The 24,377-nt window shown below is 43.6% G+C and overlaps 1 protein-coding gene across 1 annotated transcript; it reads right to left on the bottom strand.

Moving 5' to 3' along the window:
* Positions 1-23,540, bottom strand: FUNDC2 (FUN14 domain containing 2). The gene is made up of 5 exons (XM_070291930.1): positions 23,324-23,540; positions 18,860-19,010; positions 8,820-8,895; positions 4,236-4,367; positions 1-1,700 (listed from the first exon to the last, which is right to left on the bottom strand). Exons 1-5 carry the CDS (start codon positions 23,454-23,456, stop codon positions 1,623-1,625), a joined length of 570 nt encoding a protein of 189 aa, XP_070148031.1. The 5' UTR covers positions 23,457-23,540; the 3' UTR covers positions 1-1,622.
* Between the last annotated feature and the right edge of the window lie 837 nt (positions 23,541-24,377).

Here is a 24,377-nt window from a genome sequence, read left to right as displayed (position 1 = left end):
TTTGTTGCAAAGCCACTGATAAAACTGTATTTTGATGATCATTATAGGTGGGTCCATGGGGGTCACTGTACTTTCATATATATTTGAACATTTATGTTTACATATGTCTGAGCATAAGAAAAAGTGAAAAATTTTTGAGTTCTTATACAAAAATATAGGACACTGTGGCTCATACCATTATGATTTGTATATAATCCACATATGTTACAAGCAAAACTACTTAATGTTGCCTTAAAATATTACAATAAGGAGAAAAATGCAAACGGATGAATTCTAAAAAATTCCACACATCCGCTAGTAGCTACAATTTCCAAATTCAAGTTACAAGGCAAATATTTTAAAAGGAAGGCATTGAAAACATACATTTTGCAAGGGATCACCTGCAAGTTTAAGAAGTAATTCCGAGTTTTCAGCATTCTCAGAACTCATCAAGTCTCAAAAATCCTGCTGATCACCCCATTTTCCACCTACTTTTCTATGACCTCATTACTCATATATTCAACAGACTGAGTATCTACTAAGTGCTTGACTCCATGTATACAAGTGAAGACACAGCCTTGCCTTTCTGCACTGCATATTCCAGACGGTAAAAGGTTGTTACAGAAAAATGTCTTGTTTCTAAGGATGGGTGTGTGTATAAACTTGAATTCTAAAGATAAATTCGAAGAGTTGGGGTCATCATGAGACAGTAGATACCTCTGATGCTACTGTTCTAAATTTTTAATGCTTGGCAATGCCACCATTTTAAAACTCTGAATAAAGAAACAGAATTGACACAGAGGAGCTATGGGTTACCCCTGACGTTTTGACTGGAAGTAAAGAAAAGTTCACATTTCAAAGCTTCAAACCCTTTCTATTAAATAAAAGCCCAAGAGCTTCTTCCCTCTTACACCTAAAGTCACTTATTTTACCATCAATAAACCCTTTGGAAACAGCCATGAGATGCATTACCCTGTGTGGTGGAAAACATCCCTAGATAATATCTGAATGCCTTTAAATGATTCACTAAGTCTGACCATCCTAAATGTTATCGACTGCTTGGTTTTCCCAAAGGCCTTCCCACCAAACACAGCTTCAGCTCATCGTATGTCACTTTAGGACAAGTTCATTCCATATTTGGATTTTTCAACTGTCACACACCAAGAGTAGTTCTCTTTCTGTAATCTCAAATCTACTAAAAGAGAAAGTAGACACCACAATTGCAAATCTTTCAAGCTTAAAGGCCAGTGTATTCAGTTCCTTTCCATGCAAAACTTAACGAGGTATCTTATATGCTTGCAATGTCTTTTCCAAATCAAGTGTGGGGCAACCTTTGAAGATCCACTCGGTGTGTCATCTTGTCCTATGTTCTGGTAAGTATCTTACGCGAGAAAGGAATATACTTGCTGACCTACAGATTAGTCCCAGGGGAGTGTGCTAGATAAGCGCTAACATCTATGGTCTCTTCCATTGCCGTCAAGCTCGCAGTGGGGCCGTTCTCAACTTGAACCACCAGATGCCTACAAAGCCACTCAGATACGCCATGACAGGGAGGAGGAAGAGGAGGAGTTTTCTGTCCTAGGGTGGAGGGGAGAGGCTGCTGGTTGGCAAACGTAGGACTCTTGGTGGTGAAGTCATCCCCTCTAGGATGCCATGCCCAGCAGAAAGCCTCCGAAAAAGCCACCAGTCACTAGAACGTTCTTCTTCACAAACGACACCACCTAGGAACAGAAGACAGCACAGTGGATTACTCAGCTGAGGACGCTGTTACTGGGGAGGATGGGGATCTGAAGGTGAGCTGACGGGTCTTAGGCTAAGCTGCTGGCAGAGATCTCTCCTCCCAACCCGTCCATGCATTCCTCCCACCCACGATCTGCCGGGTCTAGCCAGACACCCTCCTCTGAAATCAGATTTTTTTCTCTGATTCCCACAGCTTCCTGCCTCCAGTGAAAGGTCCCGCCTGTTTGAGACTCGGAGCCCTACTGCTCCCGCACATGCCCACAATCAACCTCCATCCGAAACTGCACTTGGCTGAGCAGGGCAGACAGACACCCTCTTCTCCCACACGCAAACACCACCTTAGAAAAGTGTTCACCGGGAACACACCCTGCAGCCTAGCTTACTTATTTCCTGAACCTAAGTACCCCCTCCCTGGCCTCCTTATTAGAGGCACTGTCTCTTGCCATCTGCCCTGGGGGGCGGGGATGAAAACAATCATACCATTTTCTGAAACACCTGCTTGCATTCATGCTTTTTACTAATGAGCCTCAACTTGTTACACCTTGGCTCTGAATCCCACCATCTGACTGCAACTGTTCACGCTGAAATCCCTGATGGCCTCCTGGTTGCTACACACTGACCCCAAATATGACAATAGACTTGCTGCAAGAACAGCCACCCTCCCTCAGAAGAGGAGAGCAAAAACTCGGAGAATGAATGAATCGATTCCAAACCTTCTCGTTAGTTTACAAGTGTTCACTGTTAAGTCACCAGGAGGTTCTAATCAAACATGAACAATATTATTTTTTATTGTTTACATTCCTGTATCATTAAAGAAGCTTTTGATAACCATGCATTATTTTTGTACATGTCCGAATAAAAAATAATTTAGAGGTGAAAAAAGTGCAACTTTTGTAACCTTGACTTTGAGGGGGATGGAAGGGGGAAGGACTATCTAAGTATGTGAGCCCCCTACAAAGGCCACCTGCCACTCTGGGCAATGGATAGCTTCGTTGTTTTGGTTTTTCATTTTACCAAAGTATAGGTTTTCTACAATGTTGGGCAAAGTTAGACACAGCAAAGTTACTCAGTTGTGCACATATATTCTTTTTTAAAATATTCTTTTCCATTACGGTTTATCCCAGAAGACTGGATGCAGTTCCCTGTACTATACAATAGGCCCGGACTGGTACCCATCCAAAGAAACCCATACAGTTTTTAATAATCTGTAGCTGCTAATCCCACACTCCCCTTCCCTCCCCCACCAGCCTGTTCTCTATTCATAGAGATATTCCTTTGTGTCATATCTCAGATTCCACTGATAAGTGCTATCATAGGGGATTTTTCTCTTTCTGACTTACTTCCCTCAGTATGATCATCTCCAGGTCCATCCGTGTAGCTGCAAATGGCCAAATGTCATTATCTTTTATATCTGAGTAGCATGGCAGCAATGGACAGCTTTGGCCAAGCACTTACCACCACACAGAGCTGTCTGTTCAGTATTTTCATATTCTGCTAAGTCATCTATGCCTCATCTAACTGCTTTCCAACTTGCAAACATCTGCTGATGTATTCCTGGTCTCTTGGGTCCTTGCAGAATTAATCAGGCACCTTCTTAACATCTTGATCCTGGTCTACTTCCTCCAGTTAAGTGCCTTTACTTATTTGCAGTATTTGAGAATTTTCTAAAGATCATAAAGACCTAACAAAATATAATACATCTTTCAAAAGAGATAGTCTTCTCCTGTTCCTCCAGTACCAGCCAATATAATCTGACCTGATTTTGTACACCAGATCAGGGATTAGCAAACTACAGCCCAAGGGCCAAATTTTATTAATATAATTTCGGTGCAACACAGCCACACCCACCTGCCTACCCATTGTCTCTGGCTATTTTCACCTACACCCTGGAATTCAATAGTTGTGACAGAGACCACCCAGCGTACAGAGCTGACAATACGTATCATCTGACTCTTTACAACAAAGCTTACCAACCCCTGGGCTACGTATTCTGGACACTTCAGAGATGGGTATGGACCCAAAAATATGACTCAAAATGATCAGAAAGGTCAAGTTGCTCAGTTATGTCCGACTTTTTGCGACCCCATGGACTGTAGCCTACCAGGCTCCTGTCCATGGAATTTTCCAGGCAAAAGTACTGAAGTGGGTTGCCATTTCCTTCTCCAGGGGCTCTTCCCAACCCAGGGATCGAACCTGGGTCTCCTGCATTGCAGGCAGATGCTATACCATCTGAACCACCAGGGAAACCCATCAAAATGATCAGAGTAAAACATACAGTAAAACATACATCCTCATCCTCCTCACTTCCTGACAAGAACTAGTTCAAGGGATGATCAACCCACATGTGTGCCTGCATCCCCAATAAAAGTCACCAAACCTTCTACTGGTCCCTTTGAAAATGCCTCTGAGGTAAAGATACTCCATCCCAGGCTGACATACGGGTATGTCTTCTCCATTTTTGTACAGACAAAGTTGTCTACACCCTTAGGCTGCACAGAAATAAAATGAAGCCTCACCTCCTCTGCTTTGCTCTTGACCTCTGTAGGTATCTGGTTGCTCTTGCGGATCTTCAGCTGTTCCTTGGCCTTCTTCATGTCCTTCTCTACACGCTGCCAGTCCACTTTGATGTAGCCAGTATGGTTTGCAAGCTTTAGTGTCAAAAATGACAGCAAGAGAGGAGAAACACAGGCTGGTTATTTCTCTTGTTCAGGATAAATTACTAAACTCCTTTATCAAAAAACCCTTCTGAGTTTCTATTTTTTGGAGACATATGCCATCCAGGTTTTGGTACAACCATGATATTCGCTCCACAGCTCCTCATCATCTGTCCAATGTGCAAGGCCCAATCCCTGGCACCTGAAATTGACAGGCCTTCAATGACTACTGGCAATTCTTTTACCTTAACTCTTACCCACCTCGATAAAGTTTTAAGTTAGCTTAAAAAATACAATGGTAAATGAAAATCAGAACTGTAAGTAGAGAGGTAAGGTAAAGAAACCTTAAAGCCAACATAAGCTAGATTTTCTTGACCATGTGAACAGAGCAAGGCTGTTAGGTAGTAATCACTTCTGCTCAGAAATCTTCTAGAACCTGGCCCCAAAGAGACTACTCATGAGTGATTTCTTTTAAGCGGCACAGAGAGAAGCCATCCAAATATACCTACAGAATATGACTACTTCCCTTACTCAAGACAGGCACACACACAGACTCAGTGAGAAGCATTTCATCACGAATGTGAGAAAAGGATAAGACTGATTCAGGCGTGACTTTTCCTGATGGACTAGTGTTACCCAGGGAACAAAGAAACAGCCAACCCTCCAAACATAAGACTTCTCTCCTTCCAATTTTGGATATGATTGTACCTCTCTGGATAGCTCAAAATATCTGATACTGAAATTTTTCTCCACTGTCTTAGTCTTCTGCACTGCTGCTCGCCCTTAAGTCTTCTAGTTAATGGCACCACCAACTAATCCATCATCCAAACCAGGCTGGAGAAAGTATTTGCAGTACACGTCAATAAAAAAAAAAAAAAAAAAAAAACAAACATTAATACTGATAAAAAGTAAGATTCTTTTAGAGATCAGTAAGAAAGAAACCCACTTGAAAAACAGATAACAGGCAACTCACAGAAGACAGTGGCCAACATAAGGGAGAAGTTCAACTTCGTAAGTAATCAAGGAAATTAACATTACAGTTAACAAGGTACCATAACTTTTTATCAGATTGGAGATAGATAAACAACTGAAAATGCAGTGCTGGGAAGTAGATAGGGCAATGGACACTCCTACCACACTCTTCCTGAGAGGGTTAACCGGCAGCTTTGTAAGAGAGTGGTTTGGTTATATCCAGAGATGAGAGGCATCCAGGTGAGAAAGGAAAAAAAGAAAAAAACCTGTCACTATTTGTTGACATGTTTCTCTATATAATTTCAAAGAGTCCAACAAAACCCCCAAATTCCTACACCTCCAAAAGTGAATGTAGCCAGGATCTACACTATTAAGATGAATACACAAAATCAACTGTATTAGCAATGTTAATGTTAGCAATGTGAACTGGAAATGGAAAATAAAATTTAAGATTTTACGAGAGTTGCAAAATAACTGAATGCTAGGTGCAAATCTACACAAAAATCATAGAGGATATATCTATGCTAAAAACGACGAAATGTTGACAAAAGAACTCAAAGATGACCAAGATAAATGGAGGGGCAGGCCATGTACACAGAATGGAAGACTCAAAATAGAAGTGATCAGGCCAGTGAAAGAAAGTAAAAGTCGCTCAGTCGTGTCCTACTTTTGCGACCCCATGGACTATAAAGTCCATGGAATTCTCCAGGCCAGAATACTGGAGTGGGTAGCCATTCCCTTCTCCAGGGGATCTTCCCAACCCAGGGGTCAAACCCAGGTCTCCCACATTGCAGGTGGATTCTCTGCCAACTGAGCTACCAGGGAAGCCCCAAATTAGGCCAGAGTTACTGCAAACCCAACCCCAGCAAGCTGTTTTAGAGCTATCTAAACAAGCTGCTTCTCAATCTGTATGAGAAGACAAAGAAATCAGAACAGCCAAATCACCCTACCTGATTTCACAGCAATCAAGACAGTGGGATATTGGAGAAGACACACAGAAGAGATGGACACAGAGAGTAACAGGCCAGAATAAAAAGAACAGTAACAGAAAACATAATCAAAAAACAGGCAAAAGACCTGAATAGATACTTCACCAAAAAGGAGCTCTGGACAGCAGATAAACACATAAGATGATGTCCAACATCAGGAGTTGTATCATTCTGAGTCCAACCGAGAGAGCTTTAGGACTAAGGGTGAGTGGCTGAGGAAAGGCATAAGAGCAAGGCAAGCTCTTATAAGGAATAAAACTGAGCCACAGATGGACAAGATTTATACGGAAAAAAATAAAATTCTAGGCAAAGACGCTACAAAAGACTGAAAAAAATGGAGAGAGAGTCTGTGTTCACACCTAGATGATGCAGTCTCATAAAGGATTTTAATTCTTCCCCAAATTATCTACATGGTTCCCATGCAATTCCAATCAAAATGGAAACAAAGTCTCTGAAAGGAATTCACAAGCCTGTGACTTAATTTTAATATATTTTTAAAATTTTTTATTTATTTATTTTACTTTACAATATTGTATTGGTTTTGCCATACATTGACAAGAATCCACCATGGATGTACATGTGTTCCCCATCCTGAACCCCCCTCCCACCTCCCACCCCATCTCATCCCTCTGGGTCATCCTAGTGCACCAGCCCCGAGCACCCTGTATCATGCATCAGAACTGGACTGGTGATTCGTTTCACATATGATAATATACATGTTTCAATGTCATTCTCCCAATCATCCCACCCTCGCCCTCTCCCACAGAGTCGAAAAGACTCTTCTATACACCTGTGTCTCTTTTGCTGTCTCGCATACAGGGTTATCGTTACCATCTTTCTAAATTCCATATATATGCATTAGTATACTGTATTGGTGTTTTTCTTTCTGGCTTACTTCACTCTGTATAATAGGCTCCAGTTTCATCCACCTCATTAGAACTGATTCAAATGTATTCTTTTTAATGGCTGAGTAATACTCCACTGAGTGTATGTACCACAGCTTTCTTATCCGTTCGTCTGCTGATGGACATCTAGGTTGCTTCCATATCCTGGCTATTATAAACAGTGCTGCAATGTACATTGGGGTACACGAGAACTGCCATATGACCCAGCAATCGCACTTCTGGGCATACACACCAAGGAAACTGTCCTAACGTTTAAATGGGAGAAGTGAAGGTACAGAGGCCGCCACAATGACCCTGAAGAATACATGCAGGAACCTGTCTTGCTAACTATCAAGGACCAGCAAAGCACACAGAGTCCAATCCACCCACAGATGAATCTGCACGTATGATAGAGGCAGTGGTACAAATAAAGGAAGACATTCACGAAAGGCAGCTAGGACAGTCATCCAGAGATGAGAGGAAACTGGATCCTTATGTCAAATGACAAGCCCTGTTCTCCCAACACTGTGACTACCCTGTTGACAGACCCTTGTGTCCCACCTGCCACACGGTCTGTGATCACCCAGGAAAGATAATGACGAGCACCTCCTCACTCCTTCTTGTTTCCTTCCGGGTTGTCACCATCCTTCCTTACTCTCACCCCTTTCGACACCAGGACAATGACAGCTGAATCCCTGGTGAACCCTGACCCACTGGGAGAAGTCACTCAAATTGCGAATCTCACATGGGACTACCTGCTAAAATGGGATCCCAGCACAAGTCTACGAACTATGGCTCCTACAAAGCAGGCATTCGCCAGCTCAGCTGCACCTCAGAAGCTGGAAAATATTCCAATAGACCAGCATGCTGGTGCTGGGCTGAGTTGCGCAGTCCCATCGACTCTTTGCAACCCCGCGGACTGTGGCCCACCAGGCTCCTCTGTCCATGGGGATTCTCCAGGCCAGAACACCAAAGCAGGTTGCCCTGCCCTCCCCCAGATCTTCCCAACTCAAGAACTGAACCCAGGCTCCTGCACTGAAGGCAGATTCTTTACCAGCTGAGCCACCAGGGAAGCCCACAGGCTCTGAAATCAGATGGAGGTGGGTAGGCCAGGCCCCAAGCCTTGGTGTTGTGTCAAACGCCCAGGTTATTCCAATGTGGAGTCAGGTTTGCAAACCAAGTAAACAGGGTTGGCCTCAGGGAACCAGCAGGCAATTATTCAAATACAAACTCCAGGCCAAGGGACAGCACAGACCATCTGACCATAGGGTCATTTAGCCCTCATGTCTCACCAGCTTAGTGTCTAAGAATAAGTCAGATCACAGGGCGCTTGCATCACACTGGGGATTTTTGAAACCACACCTGCTTCATCTTTCAAGCAGTCTTAAAAACCCTGGAAGGGAGAGATGATAAGAAATACATACTCATGTTCCCATGTTATAAATGACAAAAGAATCCATCTCATGATACTTGATAAGTTGGACTCAAAAGGCCATCATCCTTTCAAAAATTACATGAAACTATTCAGTGTCACAGAGCCAGGGCTAGATTGCACCTCCCCCAGCTACAGCCAAGCATCCAGGAACATTTTCCGTACAGACCTGAAGCAGAAAAAATCCACCTCCCACAGCCGTTGCAGCCAGTTTTCCAACCTTCTGGAATATGAAACCTGTGCACCTACAAAAAACAAAGGGACCAGCTGTCAGAGAAGCACACATGTGGACTTCTGACAACATTCACGTCTTACCTTGGGACGATCCAGCCAACTTCCTGCTGCATAGGACATACAGCCAGTCCCCTCCAGAGGGAGGAAACGGCAGAGATTTGGAACTCAGAAAGACCCAGACTGAGATATTGGCTCTACCTACTTCATTCTGCGGTCTTGAGCAAATACCTTTATTTCTTAAAAAATTTTTTTTTATTTTAATTGGAGGCTAATTACTTAACAATATTGTAGTGTTTTCTGCCATACATTTACATGAATCAGCCATGGGTATACATCTGTTGCCCATTCTGAACCTCCCTCCCCATCCCATCCTTTTGGGTCATCCCAGTGCACCAGCCCTGAGCACCCTGTCTCATGCATCGAACCTGGACTGGCGATCTATTTCGCATATAATATTCATGTTTCAATGCTATTCTCTCAAATCCTCCCACCCTTGCCTTCTCACACAGAGTCCAAAAGACTGTTCTTTACATCTGTCTCTTTTGCTGTCTCACATATAGAGTGATCCTTACCATCTTTCTAAATTCTATATATATGTGTTAATATACTGTACTGGTGTTTTTCTTTCTGACTTACTTCATTCTGTATAATAGGCTCCAGTTTCATCCACCTATTAGAACTGACTCAAATGTATTCTTTTTAATGGCTGAGACACAGTAGGGCCGAGAAGAGCTATTCCACGTTCAAGGTCAAGAGGGGTGGCCTTGAGGAGATGCCCCTCGTCCAAGGTAAGGAGCAGCGGATCAGCCATGAAAAGATATCCCATGTCCAAGGTAAGAGAAAACCAAGTAAGACGGTCAGCCATGAAGAGATATCCCATGTCCAAGGTAAGAGAAAACCAAGTAAGACGGTAGGTGTTGCGAGAGGACATCAGAGGGCAGACACACTGAAACCATAATCACAGAAAACTAGCCAATGTGATCACATGGACCACAGCCTTGTCTAACTCGATGAGACTAAGCCATGCTGTGCTGGGGCCACCCAAGACACATGGGTCATGGTGGAGAGGTCTGACAGAATGTGGTCCACTGGAGAAGGGAATGACAAACTACTTCAGTATTCTTGCCTTGAGAACCCCATGAACAGTATGAAAAAGCAAAATCATAGGATACTGAAAAAGGAACTCCCTAGGTCGGTAGGTGCCCAATATGCTACTGGAGATCAGTGGAGAAATAACTCCAGAAAGAATGAAGGGACGGAGCCAAAGCAAAAACAATACCCAGTTGTGGATGTGACTGGTGACAGAAGCCAAGGTCTGATGCTGTAAAGAGCAATATTGCATAGGAACCTGGAATGTTAGATCCATGAATCAAGGCAAATTGGAAGTGGTCAAACAGGAGATGGCAAGAGTGAACGTCGACATTCTAGGAATCAGCGAACTAAAATGGGCTGGAATGGGTGAATTTAACTCAGATGACCATTATATCTACTACTGCAGGCAGGAATCCCTCAGAAGAAATGGAGTAGCCATCATGGTCAACAAGAGTCCGAAATGTAGTACTTGGATGCAATCCCCAAAACAACAGAATGATCTCTGTTCATTTCCAAGGCAAACCATTCAATATCATAGTGATCCAACCCTATGCCCCAACCAGTAACACTGAAGAAACTGAAGTTGAACAGTTCTATGAAGACCTCCAAGACCTTTTAGAACTAACACCCAAAAAAGATGTCCTTTTCACTATAAGGGACTGGAATGCAAAAGTAGGAAGTCAAGAAACACCTGGAGTAACAGGCAAATTTGGCCTTGGAATACAGAATGAAGCAGGGCAAAGGCTAATAGTTTTGCCAAGAGAACGCACTGGTCATAGCAAACACCCTCTTCCAACAACACAAGAGAAGACTCTACACATGGACATCACCAGATGGTCAACACCAAAATCAGATTTATTATATTCTTTGCAGCCAAAAATGGAGCAGCTCTATACAGTCAGCAAAAACAAGACCGGGAGCTGACTGTGGCTCAGATCATGCACTCCTTATTGCCAAATTCAGACTTAAATTGAAGGAATTAGGGAAAACCACTAGACCATTCAGGTATGACCTAAATCAAACCCCTTATGATTATACAATGGAAGTGAGAAATAGATTTAAGGAACTAGATCTGATAGACAGCATGCCTGATAACTATGGACAGAGGTTCATGACATTGTACAGGAGACAGGGATCAAGACCATCCCCAAGAGAAAGTAATGCCAAAAAGCAAAATGGCTGTCTGAGGAGGCCTTACAAATAGCTGTGAAAAGAAGAGAAGCAAAAAGCAAGGAGAAAAGGAAAGATATAAGCATCTGAATGCAGAGTTCCAAAGAATAGCAAGAAGAGATAAGAAGCCTCCCTCAGCGATCAATTCAAAGAAATAGAGGAAAAGAACAGAATGGGAAAGACTAGAGATCTCTTCAAGAAATTTAGAGATACCAAGGGAACATTTCATGCAAAGATGGGCTCGATAAAGGACAGAAATGGTATGGACCTAACAGAAGCAGAAGATATTAAGAAGAGGTGGCAAGAATACAAAGAAAAACTGTACAAAAAAGATATTCATGACCCAGATAATCACGATGGTGTGATCAGTCACCTAGAGCCAGACATCCTGGAATATGAAGTCAAGTGGACCTAAGAAAGCATCACTATGAAAAAAAAAAAAAAAAGAAAGCATCACTATGAACAAAGCTAGTGGAGGTGATGGAATTCCAGTTGAGCTATTTCAAATCCTGAAAGATGATGCTGTGGAAGTGCTGCACTCAATATGCCAGCAAATTCGGAAAACTCAGCAGTGGCCACAGGACTGGAAAAGGTCAGTTTTCATTCCAAGCCCAAAGAAACGCAATGCCAGAGAATGCTCAAACTACTACACAATTGCACTCATCTCACACGCTAGTAAAGTAATGCTCAAAATTCTCCAAGCCAGGCTTCAGCAATACGTGAACCGTGAACTCCCTGATGTTCAAGCTGGTTTTAGAAAAGGCAGAGGAACCAGAGACCAAATTGCCAACATCTGCTGGATCATGGAAAAAGCAAGAGAGTTCCAGAAAAACATCTACTTCTGCTTTATTGGCTATGCCAAAGCCTTTGACTGTGTGGATCACAAAAAACTGTGGAAAATTCTGAAAGAGATGGGAATACCAGACCACCTGACCTGCCTCTTGAGAAATCTGTATGCAGGTCAGGAAGCAACAGTTAGAACTGGACATGGAACAACAGACTGGTTCCAAATAGGAGAAGGAGTACAGCAAGGCTGTATATTGTCACCCTGCTTATTTAACTTCTATGCAGAATACATCATGAGAAACACTGGCTGGAAGAAGCACAAGCTGGAATCAAGATTGCCGGGAGAAATCTCAATAACCTCAGATATGCAGATGATACCACCCTTATGGCAGAAAGTGAAGAGGAACTAAAAAGCCTCTTGATGAAAGTGAAAGAGGAGAGTGAAAAGGTGGTTTAAAGCTCAACATTCAGAAAACGAAGATCATGGCATCTGGCCCCATCACTTCATGGGAAATAGATGGGGAAACAGTGGAAACAGTGTCAGACTTTATTTTTTTGGGCTCCAAAATCACTGCAGATGGTGATTACAGCCATGAAATTAAAAGATGCTTACTCCTTGAAAGGAAAGTTATGACCAACCTAGATAGCATATTGAAAAGCAGAAACATTACTTTGCCAACAAAGGTCTGTGTAGTCAAGGATATGGTTTTTCCTGTAGTCATGTATGTATGTGACATTGGACTGTGAAGAAAGCTGAGCGCCGAAGAATTGATGCTTTTGAACTGTGGTGTTGGAGAAGACTCCTGAGAGTCCCTTGGACTGCAATGAGATCCAACCAGTCCATTCTAAAGGAGTTCAGTCCTGGGTGTTCATTGGAAGGACTGATGCTGAATCTGAAACTCCAATACTTTGGCCACCTGATGCGAAGAGTTGACTCATTGGAAAAGACCCTAATGCTCGGAGGGATTGGTGGCAGGAGGAGAAGGGGATGACAGAGGATGAGATGGCTGGATTGCATCACCGACTCCATGGCCATGAATTTGAGTAAACTCCAGGAGTTGGTGATGGACAGGGAAGCCTGGGGTGCAGGGAATCATTGGGTTGAAAGATTCGGACACGACTGAGTGACTGAATTGAACTGAATATTCCATTGTGTATATGTACCACAGCTTTCTTATCCATTCGTCTGTCGATGGACATCTAGGTTGCTTCTATGTCCTGGCTATTATCCCTTGAAATGCCCAACGTGCATTTCTCAGAGAACTCTGGCAACGTGGTGGAGAATGGATCAGAAAAACGGAGGAGACATGCCAGGCGTCTGTACTAAGGCCATGTGATGGAGGGAAAAAAACATGACTGCGTTCGAGCCTAAAGGACTTGTATCAGAAATGGGACAGGATTCTGCCCCGAATGATGAAGCAGACAGTGGTGGCGTGTATTCATTTCTGCATTTGGCCTTCGCTGCAACATGTGAGTCATGGCATGTGAACTCAGTTGCTCCACGTGGGATTTACTTGCCTGACCAGGGATCACAGAGTCTCAGCCACTGGCCCACCAAGGGAGGCCCTTTTCATCTTTAAAATTAGTTCTAGAGAATAAAGTATAGGACACATGTGGAATTTGGTAAAGTGGTCTATCAATGTACCCCAGAGCCAGAATCAATTATATGAGGAATAAAAAAGATACCCAGCATCCAGTAAGGTAAAATGCACAATACTGCTATCCAATTAAAATTATCAGGCATGCAGAGCCGAAAAAAAGGCCCATGATGAGGAAAAAAATAAATCAGCTGAAAGCAACCTAGAAGTGGCACCAAAGATACAACATGGACAAAAACAGCAGTTACCCTGACTATATTTCACGTGTTCAAGAAGCTAGAGGAAAGGCTGTATATAATAGGTAGGGACAAGGAACATATTTTGCCAAGATGAAAATCAAACTTCTAGAGGTGAAAACTATAGTGTCTGAGATGAACACTATGCTTGATCAAATTGCTGTTTAGATCAAAGTAGAAAAAAATCAGTAAATGTGACATAGAAATACACACTATCAAAATGAAACAGAAAAATACATGAACATGCCTGTAATACTGAATTAGTTATACATTGGGGAAAGCTGGAGGATGGGCTCTCTCCGGGTTATTTTTACAAGCACCTGTGAAGCTATAGTTATCTCAAAATAAAAACTTTTTAAAAACTTAAGTGTCAGTGAACCTCAGGAAAATTTCAAGCAGTGTAATACCTGTCTTATTGGGAATTGTTGAAGGATAGAAAAATATTTGAATAAATAATGAGGAAAATGTTCTAGTCTGTATCCAGTAAAAATATCTTGCAAAAAAACAAAGATGAAGACCTTTCTCAGATACACAAAATCTGAAAAAGAAATCATCACTAGCAGACCAAAAGAACAAAGAATACTAAAAAGAAATCTTTCAGGCAGAGGAAAATGATACCAGCTAGAAATGCAGATACACACAAAAGCATGATGAGCAAAAGAAACTGTGAGAGTAAATTGAAAGGTTTCATTTTCATTATTTACAATATGTGGTGGTTTAGTCGCAAGTCGTGTCCGACTCCTGCAACCCCAGAGACCCTGCCAGGCTCCTGTTTAAAAATATAAGAATTAAATATTCAATGAAAAATAATAAGAATGTATTATGGATTAATAACATATACATGTTAAATGTATGACAATGAAAATCAAGGGTAAAGGAGTTAAATGGAAGTATACTGTTATAAGAGCACCACAGTCTATGTGAACTGGTATTTCTCTTGATGACAGACTCTGATAAAAAGAAGATACATCCTATAAATCCTAAAGCAACCACAAAAATCACACAATGAAAAGACATAGCTAATAAACCAAGAAAGGACATAAACAGAATTACAGGCTTCCCTGGTGGCTCATCTGATAATGAATCCGCCTGCGATGTGGGACACCTGGGTTCAATCCCTGGGTTGGGAAGATCCCCTAGAGAAGAGAAAGGTTACCCACTCCAGTATTCTGGCCTGGAGAATTCCAAGGACTATAAGTCCCTGGGGTCACAAAGAGTCGGACACAACTGAGCCACTTTCAGTTTAACTTTTCATGTGACTCAGCAGCAGCAGAACAACTAAGCACAAAGAAAACTGGACTTCATCAAAACTAAAAATTCTGTCCATTAAAGGACATTATCGCACTTCCTTGGAGGTCCCGTTGCGAATGTCCAATGCAGGCGACACGGGTTCAATCCCTGATCCAGGAAGATTCCAGATGCCATGAGGCAACCAAGCCTCTATGCCCAGAGCCTGGGAACTGCAACTAGAGAAAGCCCACACACAGCAACAGAGATCCAGTACAGCCAATTCAATAAATCAAATTTTCTAGAAAGGACTTTATCCAGAAACTAGAAAGACAACTTAATAGAACAAAATGTTTTCATTCAGGTCTGCTGCTGCTGCTAAGTCGCTTCAGTTGTGTCTGACTCTGTGCAACCCCATAGACGGCAGACCACCAGGCTCCCCCGTCCCTGGGATTCTCCAGGCAAGAACACTGGAGTGGGTTGCCATTTCCTTCTCCAATGCATGAAAGTGAAGTCGCTCAGTCGTGTCCAACCCTTAGCAACCCCATGGACTGCAGCCCTGGCAAGTCTCAAATATCCCAAGCAAAGAATTCTTACAACTGAAGAATAGAAAGACAAAACAACTCCATTTCTCCAGATCAGAGGCAGAGATGGCCAACACACACATGGAAAGATGCTCAACATCAGTAGTCACCATGTCAGGCCCAGATCACGCCCGCTAAAATGGCTATAATAATTTTTTTTACTTGAGAAAATAGTGTTGGTGAGATGTAGCTGTAACAAGGAAAGCAGTCCCAATGCACACCATAACGTGAATGAACATCAAAAACATGCTCTCAGGGAAAGCCAGACACAGAAGGTCACAGAGTGTATGATTTATTTTGAACCTAGAGAGAGGCCATGGTTACACAAAGCTGTGAATGGACTAAATGCCACTGAACTGTACACTCTAAAAGGTCAGTTTTCTTTTGGGTGAATTTCACCTTAATTAAAATATATATATATATATATATATATATATATGTGTGTGTGTGTGTACACAGTATACTTATGTTTATTACACACACACACCTGATCCAAAAGAAAAGAATACCATGATAATAAATTTAAACCTGATAATAAGGAAAATAAACTTAAATGTAAACAGCCTGTGTGTTAGTCACTCCCCATGGACTGTAGCCCATGGGATTCCTCTGTCCATGGGATTCCTCTGTCCATGGGATTCTTCAGGCAAGAATACTGGAGTGGGTTGCCATTTCCTTCTCCAGAAACCGTCTAAGCACTCTAATTAAAATGAACAGATTGTCAAAGTGGAATGAAAACAGGAAAACCCACCTACATGCTGTTTACAAGAAACCTGCTTTAAACATACAGACTCCACTTTCCTGAACCTTGCCCCATGTGGCTCTTCCCTTGGTTGATTTTAATCTGTATCCTTTTGTGGTAAAAAGTCATAATCACGAATATACCAGCTCTCAGTAAGTTCTGTAGATCCTCCAAGGCAATTGTCACACATGAGAGTAGTCTTGGGGACCCCCAGCTCTTCAAACTAGTGACTCTGTCAAAGCTGCAGCGTGCACGATCAATATGCAATTGCATTTCTATAATGTAAGCGATGAACAATGATTCACAGCAACATATACAAAAGTTAATCAAAACAGATCACGGAACTAAATGAAAAATCTAAACCGATATATCATATAGAAGAAAACACAGAAGAAACTTTTGGCGACCCTGGATTAGGTAAATATTCTCCGACATGACACCAAAAGCCACAGCTATAAAAGAAAGAGTTGATAAGTGGTATTTCAAGATTAAGATCTTCTGTTTTTTGAAAGACACTGTCAAAATAATAAAAAGCTATAAAGTAGAAGAATATATTTGCAAATCATGTATTTGCAAATACATGTATCCAGAATATAAAGAAATCTCACTACCCAGTAGTGAGAAAAAACCAACTCCCCAATAAAAATATGTAGAAAATATCTAAACATACCTCACCAAAAATAGATGGATAGTAAAAACAAGCCCATGAAAAAAATATTCAATATCATTATTCATCAGAAAAATGTAAATTAAAACTACAATGAGATATCACTTCACAGCTACTAGGATGGTTGTAGTAAAAAACACATTATGCCAGAAATAGACTGAAAGACATAGAGAACAAACCAGTGTTTACCAGTGGCAGAAGGAAGTGGGAAGGGGCAAGATAGGGCTAGGGGATCAGAACTACCATATATCAACTAGATAAGCAACCAGGATATATTGTATAGCACAGGAAAACTAGAGCCGTTATCTTGTCAGAATTCTTACATTATCTTGTAAGAATGGAGTTTAACCAGCAGAAATACTGAATCACTACACTTGTGTATCTGAAAGTAATACAATACTGTAAATCAACTACACTTAACAAAAAAGATATTATACCCAGTGTTAGGATGTAGAGAAACTGGAACTCTAATACACTGCTGGGGGAGACGTAAGATGGTACTTTAGAAAACTGCTTGAAAAGTCTTAAAAAAGTTAAGACATTCACCTATGACTCAACCATACCTTTTCGAGGTATTTACCCACAAGAAATGGACAGCATATAATCATACAAAGATGGGTACACAAACGTGAACAGCAGTTTTAGCTCCAAAGTGCAAACAAACCAGTATCATCAAGGGGAATGGACGAACTATTTTATCCATACAGTAGACTAATACTCAGCAATAAAAGGAAATGAACTAGTGATACACACAACAGCACAGCTGAACCTCGAAATTAGTATGCTCAGTGAAGGAAGCCAGATTAAAAAAAAAAAAAAAAGAATACACACTGCATAATTCCATTCACATATGATTCTAGAAGATGCCAAGTGATCTATAGTGATTCAAAGCACTATGTTGTCCTGGACAAGTACACCTTTTCAGGTATTGTGAAATGAAAGTCACTCAGTTGTGTCTGACTCTTTGTGACCCCATGGACTTATACAGTCCATGGAATTCTCCAGGCCAGAAAACTGGAGTGGGTAGCCTTTCCCTTCTCCAGGGGATCTTCCCAACCCAGGGATCAAACCCAGGTCTCCCACATTGCAGGCAGATTCTTTCCCAGCTGAGCCACCAGGGAAGCCCAAGCACACTGGAGTGGGTAGCTTATCCCTTCTCCAGGGGATCTTCCCGACCCAGGAATCGAACTGGGGTCTCCTGCATTGCAGGCAGCTTCTTTACCAACTGAGCTCTCATGGAAGCCCACTTTCTAAGCCTTAGTTTCTATGAAATGACAATAGATCATAGCAACACCCATTTCAGAGTTGTTGTGAGCAGGAAATGCAGGATCTATATCCTTAAAATTGTACCTGGCAAGTAGTGAATACCATGTATAACCATTAAATAGCACTTGACCATTATGTGTAGATGTATACAACACATGAGGTGATCAGTTGCACAAAAGTCAATGTGTTTTCATTGGTTACAGGAGATGGTTTCTATGAGCAAAACACTGACCAACTGCATAAAAGTTACTGTGTTTTCAATGGTTAAAGGAGATGGTTTCTATGACCAAAACACTGATCAACTGCACAAAAGTCAATGTGTTTTCAGTGGTTAAAGGAGATGGTTTCTATGACCAAAACACTGGTCAATTTTACAAAAGTTAACGTGTTTTCATTGGTTACAGGAAATGGTTTCTATGACCAAAACACTGATCAACTGGACAAAAGTCAGTGTTTTCACTGGTTAAAGGAGATGGTTTCTATGAGCAAAACACTGATCAATTTCACAAAATTTAACGTGTTTTCATTGGTTTCAGGAGATGGTTTCTATGACCAAAACACTGCATTGTGCCAAAAACAGACACTGGACATCGTTTCCATCACTTACCATCCAGTGACACCTCCAATTAACAGCTGGGTTGCCACACTATACTTTTCAGCTGAAGGCCCAGATTCCTGCCCAAACAGCGTGCGCCACCATGGCTGCTTTTTAGCAAGTTCTGCAAGGTCCAGTGACTCAAACTTTCCCTCAAAGTTTCCTACAAGAATTAAGATACTGCATAAGAAAACAGTTACTGTCACAATAAATCACTAACATTCCTAGCCTAGATTAAGAGACATTTAAGGAAACAGAGACAGCTGTAATAAGAACCTCTAAATACTTATCTGTTTTAAATAGCAAATTCACTTGGAAATTCGGACCAGCAACTTTTGAAAATCAGACAAAAATCAACAAATATCTTGGAGGGGGAAAAAAAAAATCTCCACAATTTAGAATGAGTACTCCAGTTTCTCCTCTCAAGCTGAAAAACCCCCAAAAGGACCCAGGAAAAACTGGTAGGAGAACTTAATCATGCCTCCTAAATGAAATGGATTTTCTTCACTTGTCTCTCTTTTTCAGGAATAACTCGATACTATTTAGTAGCTCAACAAATTCAGAAACTCTAGGTACTAAGTGGCTGGCCACTGAAGAGAACTGTTACTATTGACCAGGCAATGTGCTCAGGAATAAACAGGTATAACTAAACCCACAGAACAAAGCAGGTACAGAACAAGGTACAATTTGTTAACCCCATTTTATAGTTAAGAAGTGAAGGCTCAGAAGTTAAGTGATCTATGTACCCTCAAAGGGGGAAAAAGTTAAAAGTTTAATCCCTCTCTCTGTAGGAAAATAAATTTCATGAAGGAGGTACAAGAACTCTATACTGTAAATGACAAAACACTGCAGAGTGGCAATCTCAGGCAGGGGTCTGGGATCATCTATTCCATCCACACATACAGGCTGCATTGCTCAGGGTTAGTTTGGGCTTCCTTACCACCTGGTGGCTAGGGTCAGGGGTGCCTGTCTCAAGAAAGTGAATAAGACAGTGAGGAAACTCAAGGGCTAGGCAGAAGCTTCATTATCATTTCAAACCCAGCCTCCAAAGCCATGCAGTTTTATTTCCACTGTATTCTGTTGGAGCAGTCACAAACTTCCACTCAAGATTCAAGGGGCAATATAGATAGACCCCAGTACTGCTGAGTATCAAAGTCACACTGGGAAAAAGAAAAGTATGGGGGAATGTGAAAATATTGCTGAAATCACTTAGGAAAACACAATGTGCCACCAACGACCAAAACTGTGGGAGAAAAAAAAATAAAGTTCAAAGCATTTCAAGACTTCTTACAAAATTACAGTAACACAGAGGTAACTAATTTCAAGAATTATACAACTACTCTATTTGCCAGTGCAGAACTCACATAAGTATAGAGAAATCTACCAATGGAATAGAACCCAGAGTCTAGAAGTAGATCTACGCATATAGTCATCTGATTGTCAGTAACACAGCACAAAAGTTATTTACTAGGGAAAGAAAGTTTTCAACACATGGTGTGAGAACTACTAGGTATCTGTACTAATGAAGACAAAAGGTCAATCCTTACTTGACACAATGCCCAAAATACAATTGAAGAATTAATTCAAGGCGGACCACAGATCCCAATTTAGCAAAACCAAACTACAGGTGTTTAAGGAACTGGATTTTCTAGGGCCTACTGTTGTTCAGTTGCTCAGTCCTGTCTGACTCTTTGTGACCCCCATGGACTGTAGCACGCCAAGCTCGTCTGTCCCATGGGATTTGCCAGGCCAGAATACTGGAATGGGTTGCCATTTCCTTCCACCCAGGGATCGAACCTGCATCTCCTGCATTGGCAAGCATATTCTTTACCACTGAGCCCCTGGGAAGCCCTGTATGGCCTAAGCAGTAGTTAAATGACAATTTTTCTTCCAATGCAACCACAACACATTAATGCTGTGTTGAAGAAGAAAATCTCTCCCTGGGTTAAAGAACATCACTGAAAACAAGCAAGAGTTTTGAGTTTTGTTTTAACGTCAAGACCCTTAGCTTAAGAGAGGGCTCCAGCCCAAACGGGTCAAATCAGAGACACTGAGTTCACCCAAAGTGACTCAGTCATTCAACAAATGCTGCCAAGTGCTATGTGGAAAAGTTAGCAGCCTTGATTGCCAGTGGGGGCAGAAAGGATTACAGGATTAGTGATCATCAGTATGATAAAGACAAATCCCTACTGTCAACATCAAGGTTTCTCACCACTATTTCCTAAGTGCAAATATCTTATTCGCTACACATTTTTAGTAAATTGAGGGCAGTCTGCTCTGCAGAAACTCCCTTATGGATACCAACACCTTGCAAATGCTCATCATTCAGTCGTGTCTGAGTCTTTGTGACCCCATGGTCTGTAGCCCACCAGGCTTCTCTGTCTATGGGATTTTCCAGGCAAGAACACTGGAGTGGGTTGCCATTTCCTTCCCCAGGGGATCTTCCTGACCCAGATATTGAACCCAAGTCTCCCACATTGCAGGTTGACTCTTTACCAACACCTTAGAGTCACTGCAATTCCGTGGTGTGCTGGGAAACGTGGAAGGATCGTGATGGGGTGGGGACAGGCTGATGTGTCGTGCACACCCACAGCCAGGGCATGACATCACAGAATTGTGATGGTGCTGAACGCGGAGCTGGGGTGGAGGCAGATGTGTGTGTGTGCACATGTGCAGATTGGGGTACGTGTGTGTGTGGGCAGACTGGTGTGTGTGGGCAGACTGGTGTGTGTGGGCAGACTGGTGTGTGTGTGGTGGTGGCAGGGGGCAGACTGGTGTGGGGGGGGCACACTGGTGTGTGTGGGTGTGTGTGTTGCACATGCACAGCCAGGGCCTGACATTGCTGAATTGTGATGGCACTGAACACGGAGCTGGGGTGGGGGCAGACTGGTGTGTGTGTGCACATGTGCAGATTGGTGTCTGTGGCGGAGGGGGGCAGACTGGTGTGTGTTGCACATGCACAGCCAGGGCATGACATCACTGAATTCAGGGCATGGTGCTGAATGAGAAGCTGGGGCAAGGGCAGCCGTGTGTGTGTGTGTGTGTGTGTGTGTGCAGACTGGTGGGGGAGGTAGACTGGTGTGTGGGGGACAGACTGGTGTGTGTATCAGTGTGTGTGTGTACAGACTGGTGTGTGTGTGTGTGTGTGTGTGTTGCACAGGAACAGTAAGAGCGTGACATCACTGAACTGCGACGGCACTGAACGCAGAGCTGGGACGGGGCAGACTAGTGTGTGTGGTGGGGGCAGACTGGTGTGTGTGTGTCAGTGTGTCTGTGAACAGACTGGTGTGAGCATGTGTCTGTGTGTGTGTGTGCAGACTGGTGTAGAGTGGTAGACTGCTGTGTGTAGGGGGGGGCAGACTGTGTGTTGCACACCCACAGCCAGGGCCTGACATCATGGAATTGTGATGGTGCTAAACGCAGAGCTGGGGCGGGGGCAGACTGGTGTGTGTCTGTCTGTCTGTCTTGGACACGCACAGCCAGGGCGTGACATCACGAAATTGTGACGGCACTGAATGCGGAGCTAGAAAAGGCTATTTCCACCACATGGACATGACAGCTGTCCATAACCGAAGAGTACTGGTAACAGTGAAACATGGCAAATAAGAAAGAATGAATTCTGAGTCCTTCCACTCTTGTGTTTTAAACAGAATTTCTGTAACCTTGTTTATGTAAGTTTATAAAACTCATACAAGCATATATGAGTTTTCGGTGATGGCTCTGTAAGACAGTGAAAGTGAAGTCGCTCAGTCGTGTCCGACTCCTTGCGACCCCATGGACTGCAGCCCACCAGGCTCCTCCGTCCATGGAATTTTCCAGGCAAGAGTACTGGAGCGGGTGGCCATTTCCTTCTCCAGAGGATCTTCCCGACCCAGGGATCGAACCCGGGTCTCCAGCATTGCAGGCAGACGCTTTACCATCTAAGCCACCAGGGAAGCCCTATGAGACAGTACTGAACTGAATATAGTCTGCAGCATTCACAGTGGGACAAGAAGCAGGAAGACTTGGTCCACTGTGTGTTTGATTACAGGGACTCTGTTTTTTGTCTTTTTCTGGGACTCCTGACTATACAGACTACACAGACGATTTCAAAGAACCGTATCCTGTGTCCACTTTCAAACCCATCAAAGCGCCAAGAGGGGCAGCTCGCACACAGAATGACCCGCCTGAAGTCTCTGGGTTCCCGACCGCTTCCGAGAACACAAACCAAAAGTTGCCAAGCCCAGGTTGCCGGGGCGGGGCCGGAAGGCAGAGGAGCCTGCCCCGCGCCGACCCCCCGGAAAAGGTCGGCTCCAGCGCGGCCGCTGACCTTGGCTGGGCCCGGCCCGAGCTCCAGCGCCCTCCCCCAACCCTTCGCCGCGCGCGCTTCTCGGGGAGGAGGACGCGGGCTGGCCTGGGAGGAGTGGAGCCTGTCCCTTTCCGGAGCCCGGGAAGGCGGCTCCTCTAGGCGCCACGGGGGCCCGCGCCCGCCCTTACCTTGACTGGCGGCGGCCATTTCAGCGAGCTCGTCTCGCGATGACACCCGCGAAGCTTCGCTGCGGGAGGACGCGGAGTGGCGCGCCGCCGTCTGCGCGAGCTGGCTTCCGGTACGTGGGGTAGATGTTTCCATTCCCACGGCAGCGGCGGAAGAGGCCGGGCGGGGTGCGGGCTGTCCCCTCCCCTTCTCGGCGCGCTGGCGCGTCACAAAGCTCCGGTGGGCGGGGCTACAAGTGCAGTGGCCCCGCCCCCCGGCGGGCCGGGCCGCGCGTAAGCCGAAGGTCTTTGGCGGCCGCACTGGCTCCCCACTTCCGGTCTCGCTCGCCGGTTGCTGGGAAGAGGGTTCCTTTCGGTTCCCCGCGAAACGTTACGTGGCCTTTCCCTCGCGAACGCTGTTTCGCTCTTTCCTTTACGAAAAAGTTGAAAGGCGGGCTCGTGGTAGTTGTTCATGTCAACACTGAGCACGTACTTATCACTGCCCCAGCCCCAAGCGACAGTTGTCGCTGTGACTCCGTCCTAGTTCAAGGCAACACCGCCCTGCCAGAAACCTTGCTCTTATTCCAATGCTTCCATCTCAGCCCAAATGGCCCTCAGCGAACAGGCCACCTGCTTTCGTACCGTTAAACCCGATCCTCACGGCTGTGGCCAGAGATCACGATCCTCCCTTGCTCAGAACCCTACCATGGCTACCTAGAGCCTTCAGTGTACAAGTCACTTGCGCATAAGGTACGCATCCCATGACCATCGGCATTTAAAATTGCGACCTGGTTCATCCCTCCTTCCCCTTCTCATACTTTACTTTCTTTGGGGGCGCAGTTCTTAGTTCACCTGACATGCATAAGGGACCCCTGTTGATGGTTTTCCCTGCTGTGCACCCGGTGCCTGGGACGGTGTTTGCGTAGAACCATGTCTGATTAGGACAAATGAACCATTGTGTGCTCTTTGGCGAACCACTTAACCACTCTGTCCCTTAGATGGTGCACCTGTACTTACTTTGCAGCCTCACTGTGAGGATTAAATCACATAATGTGTAAAGCATCTGACATAGTTCAGT

Source organism: Ovis canadensis, chromosome X (assembly GCF_042477335.2).
Source record: "Ovis canadensis isolate MfBH-ARS-UI-01 breed Bighorn chromosome X, ARS-UI_OviCan_v2, whole genome shotgun sequence".
Lineage (NCBI taxonomy): Eukaryota > Metazoa > Chordata > Mammalia > Artiodactyla > Bovidae > Ovis > Ovis canadensis.
This window is presented reverse-complemented; position numbering and strand designations above follow the sequence as displayed.

Coding starts and splice junctions, on each gene's coding strand:
- FUNDC2 (XM_070291930.1), bottom strand. CDS start 23,456: ATGGAAACATCTACCCCACGTACCGGAAGCCAGCTCGCGCAGACGGCG. Junction 4,368..8,819: donor GTGGATTTTTTCTGCTTCAG/GTCTGTACGGAA, acceptor TTGACACTAAAG/CTTGCAAACCATACTGGCTA. Junction 1,701..4,235: donor TCAAGAGCAAAGCAGAGGAG/GTGAGGCTTCAT, acceptor TTCTGTTCCTAG/GTGGTGTCGTTTGTGAAGAA.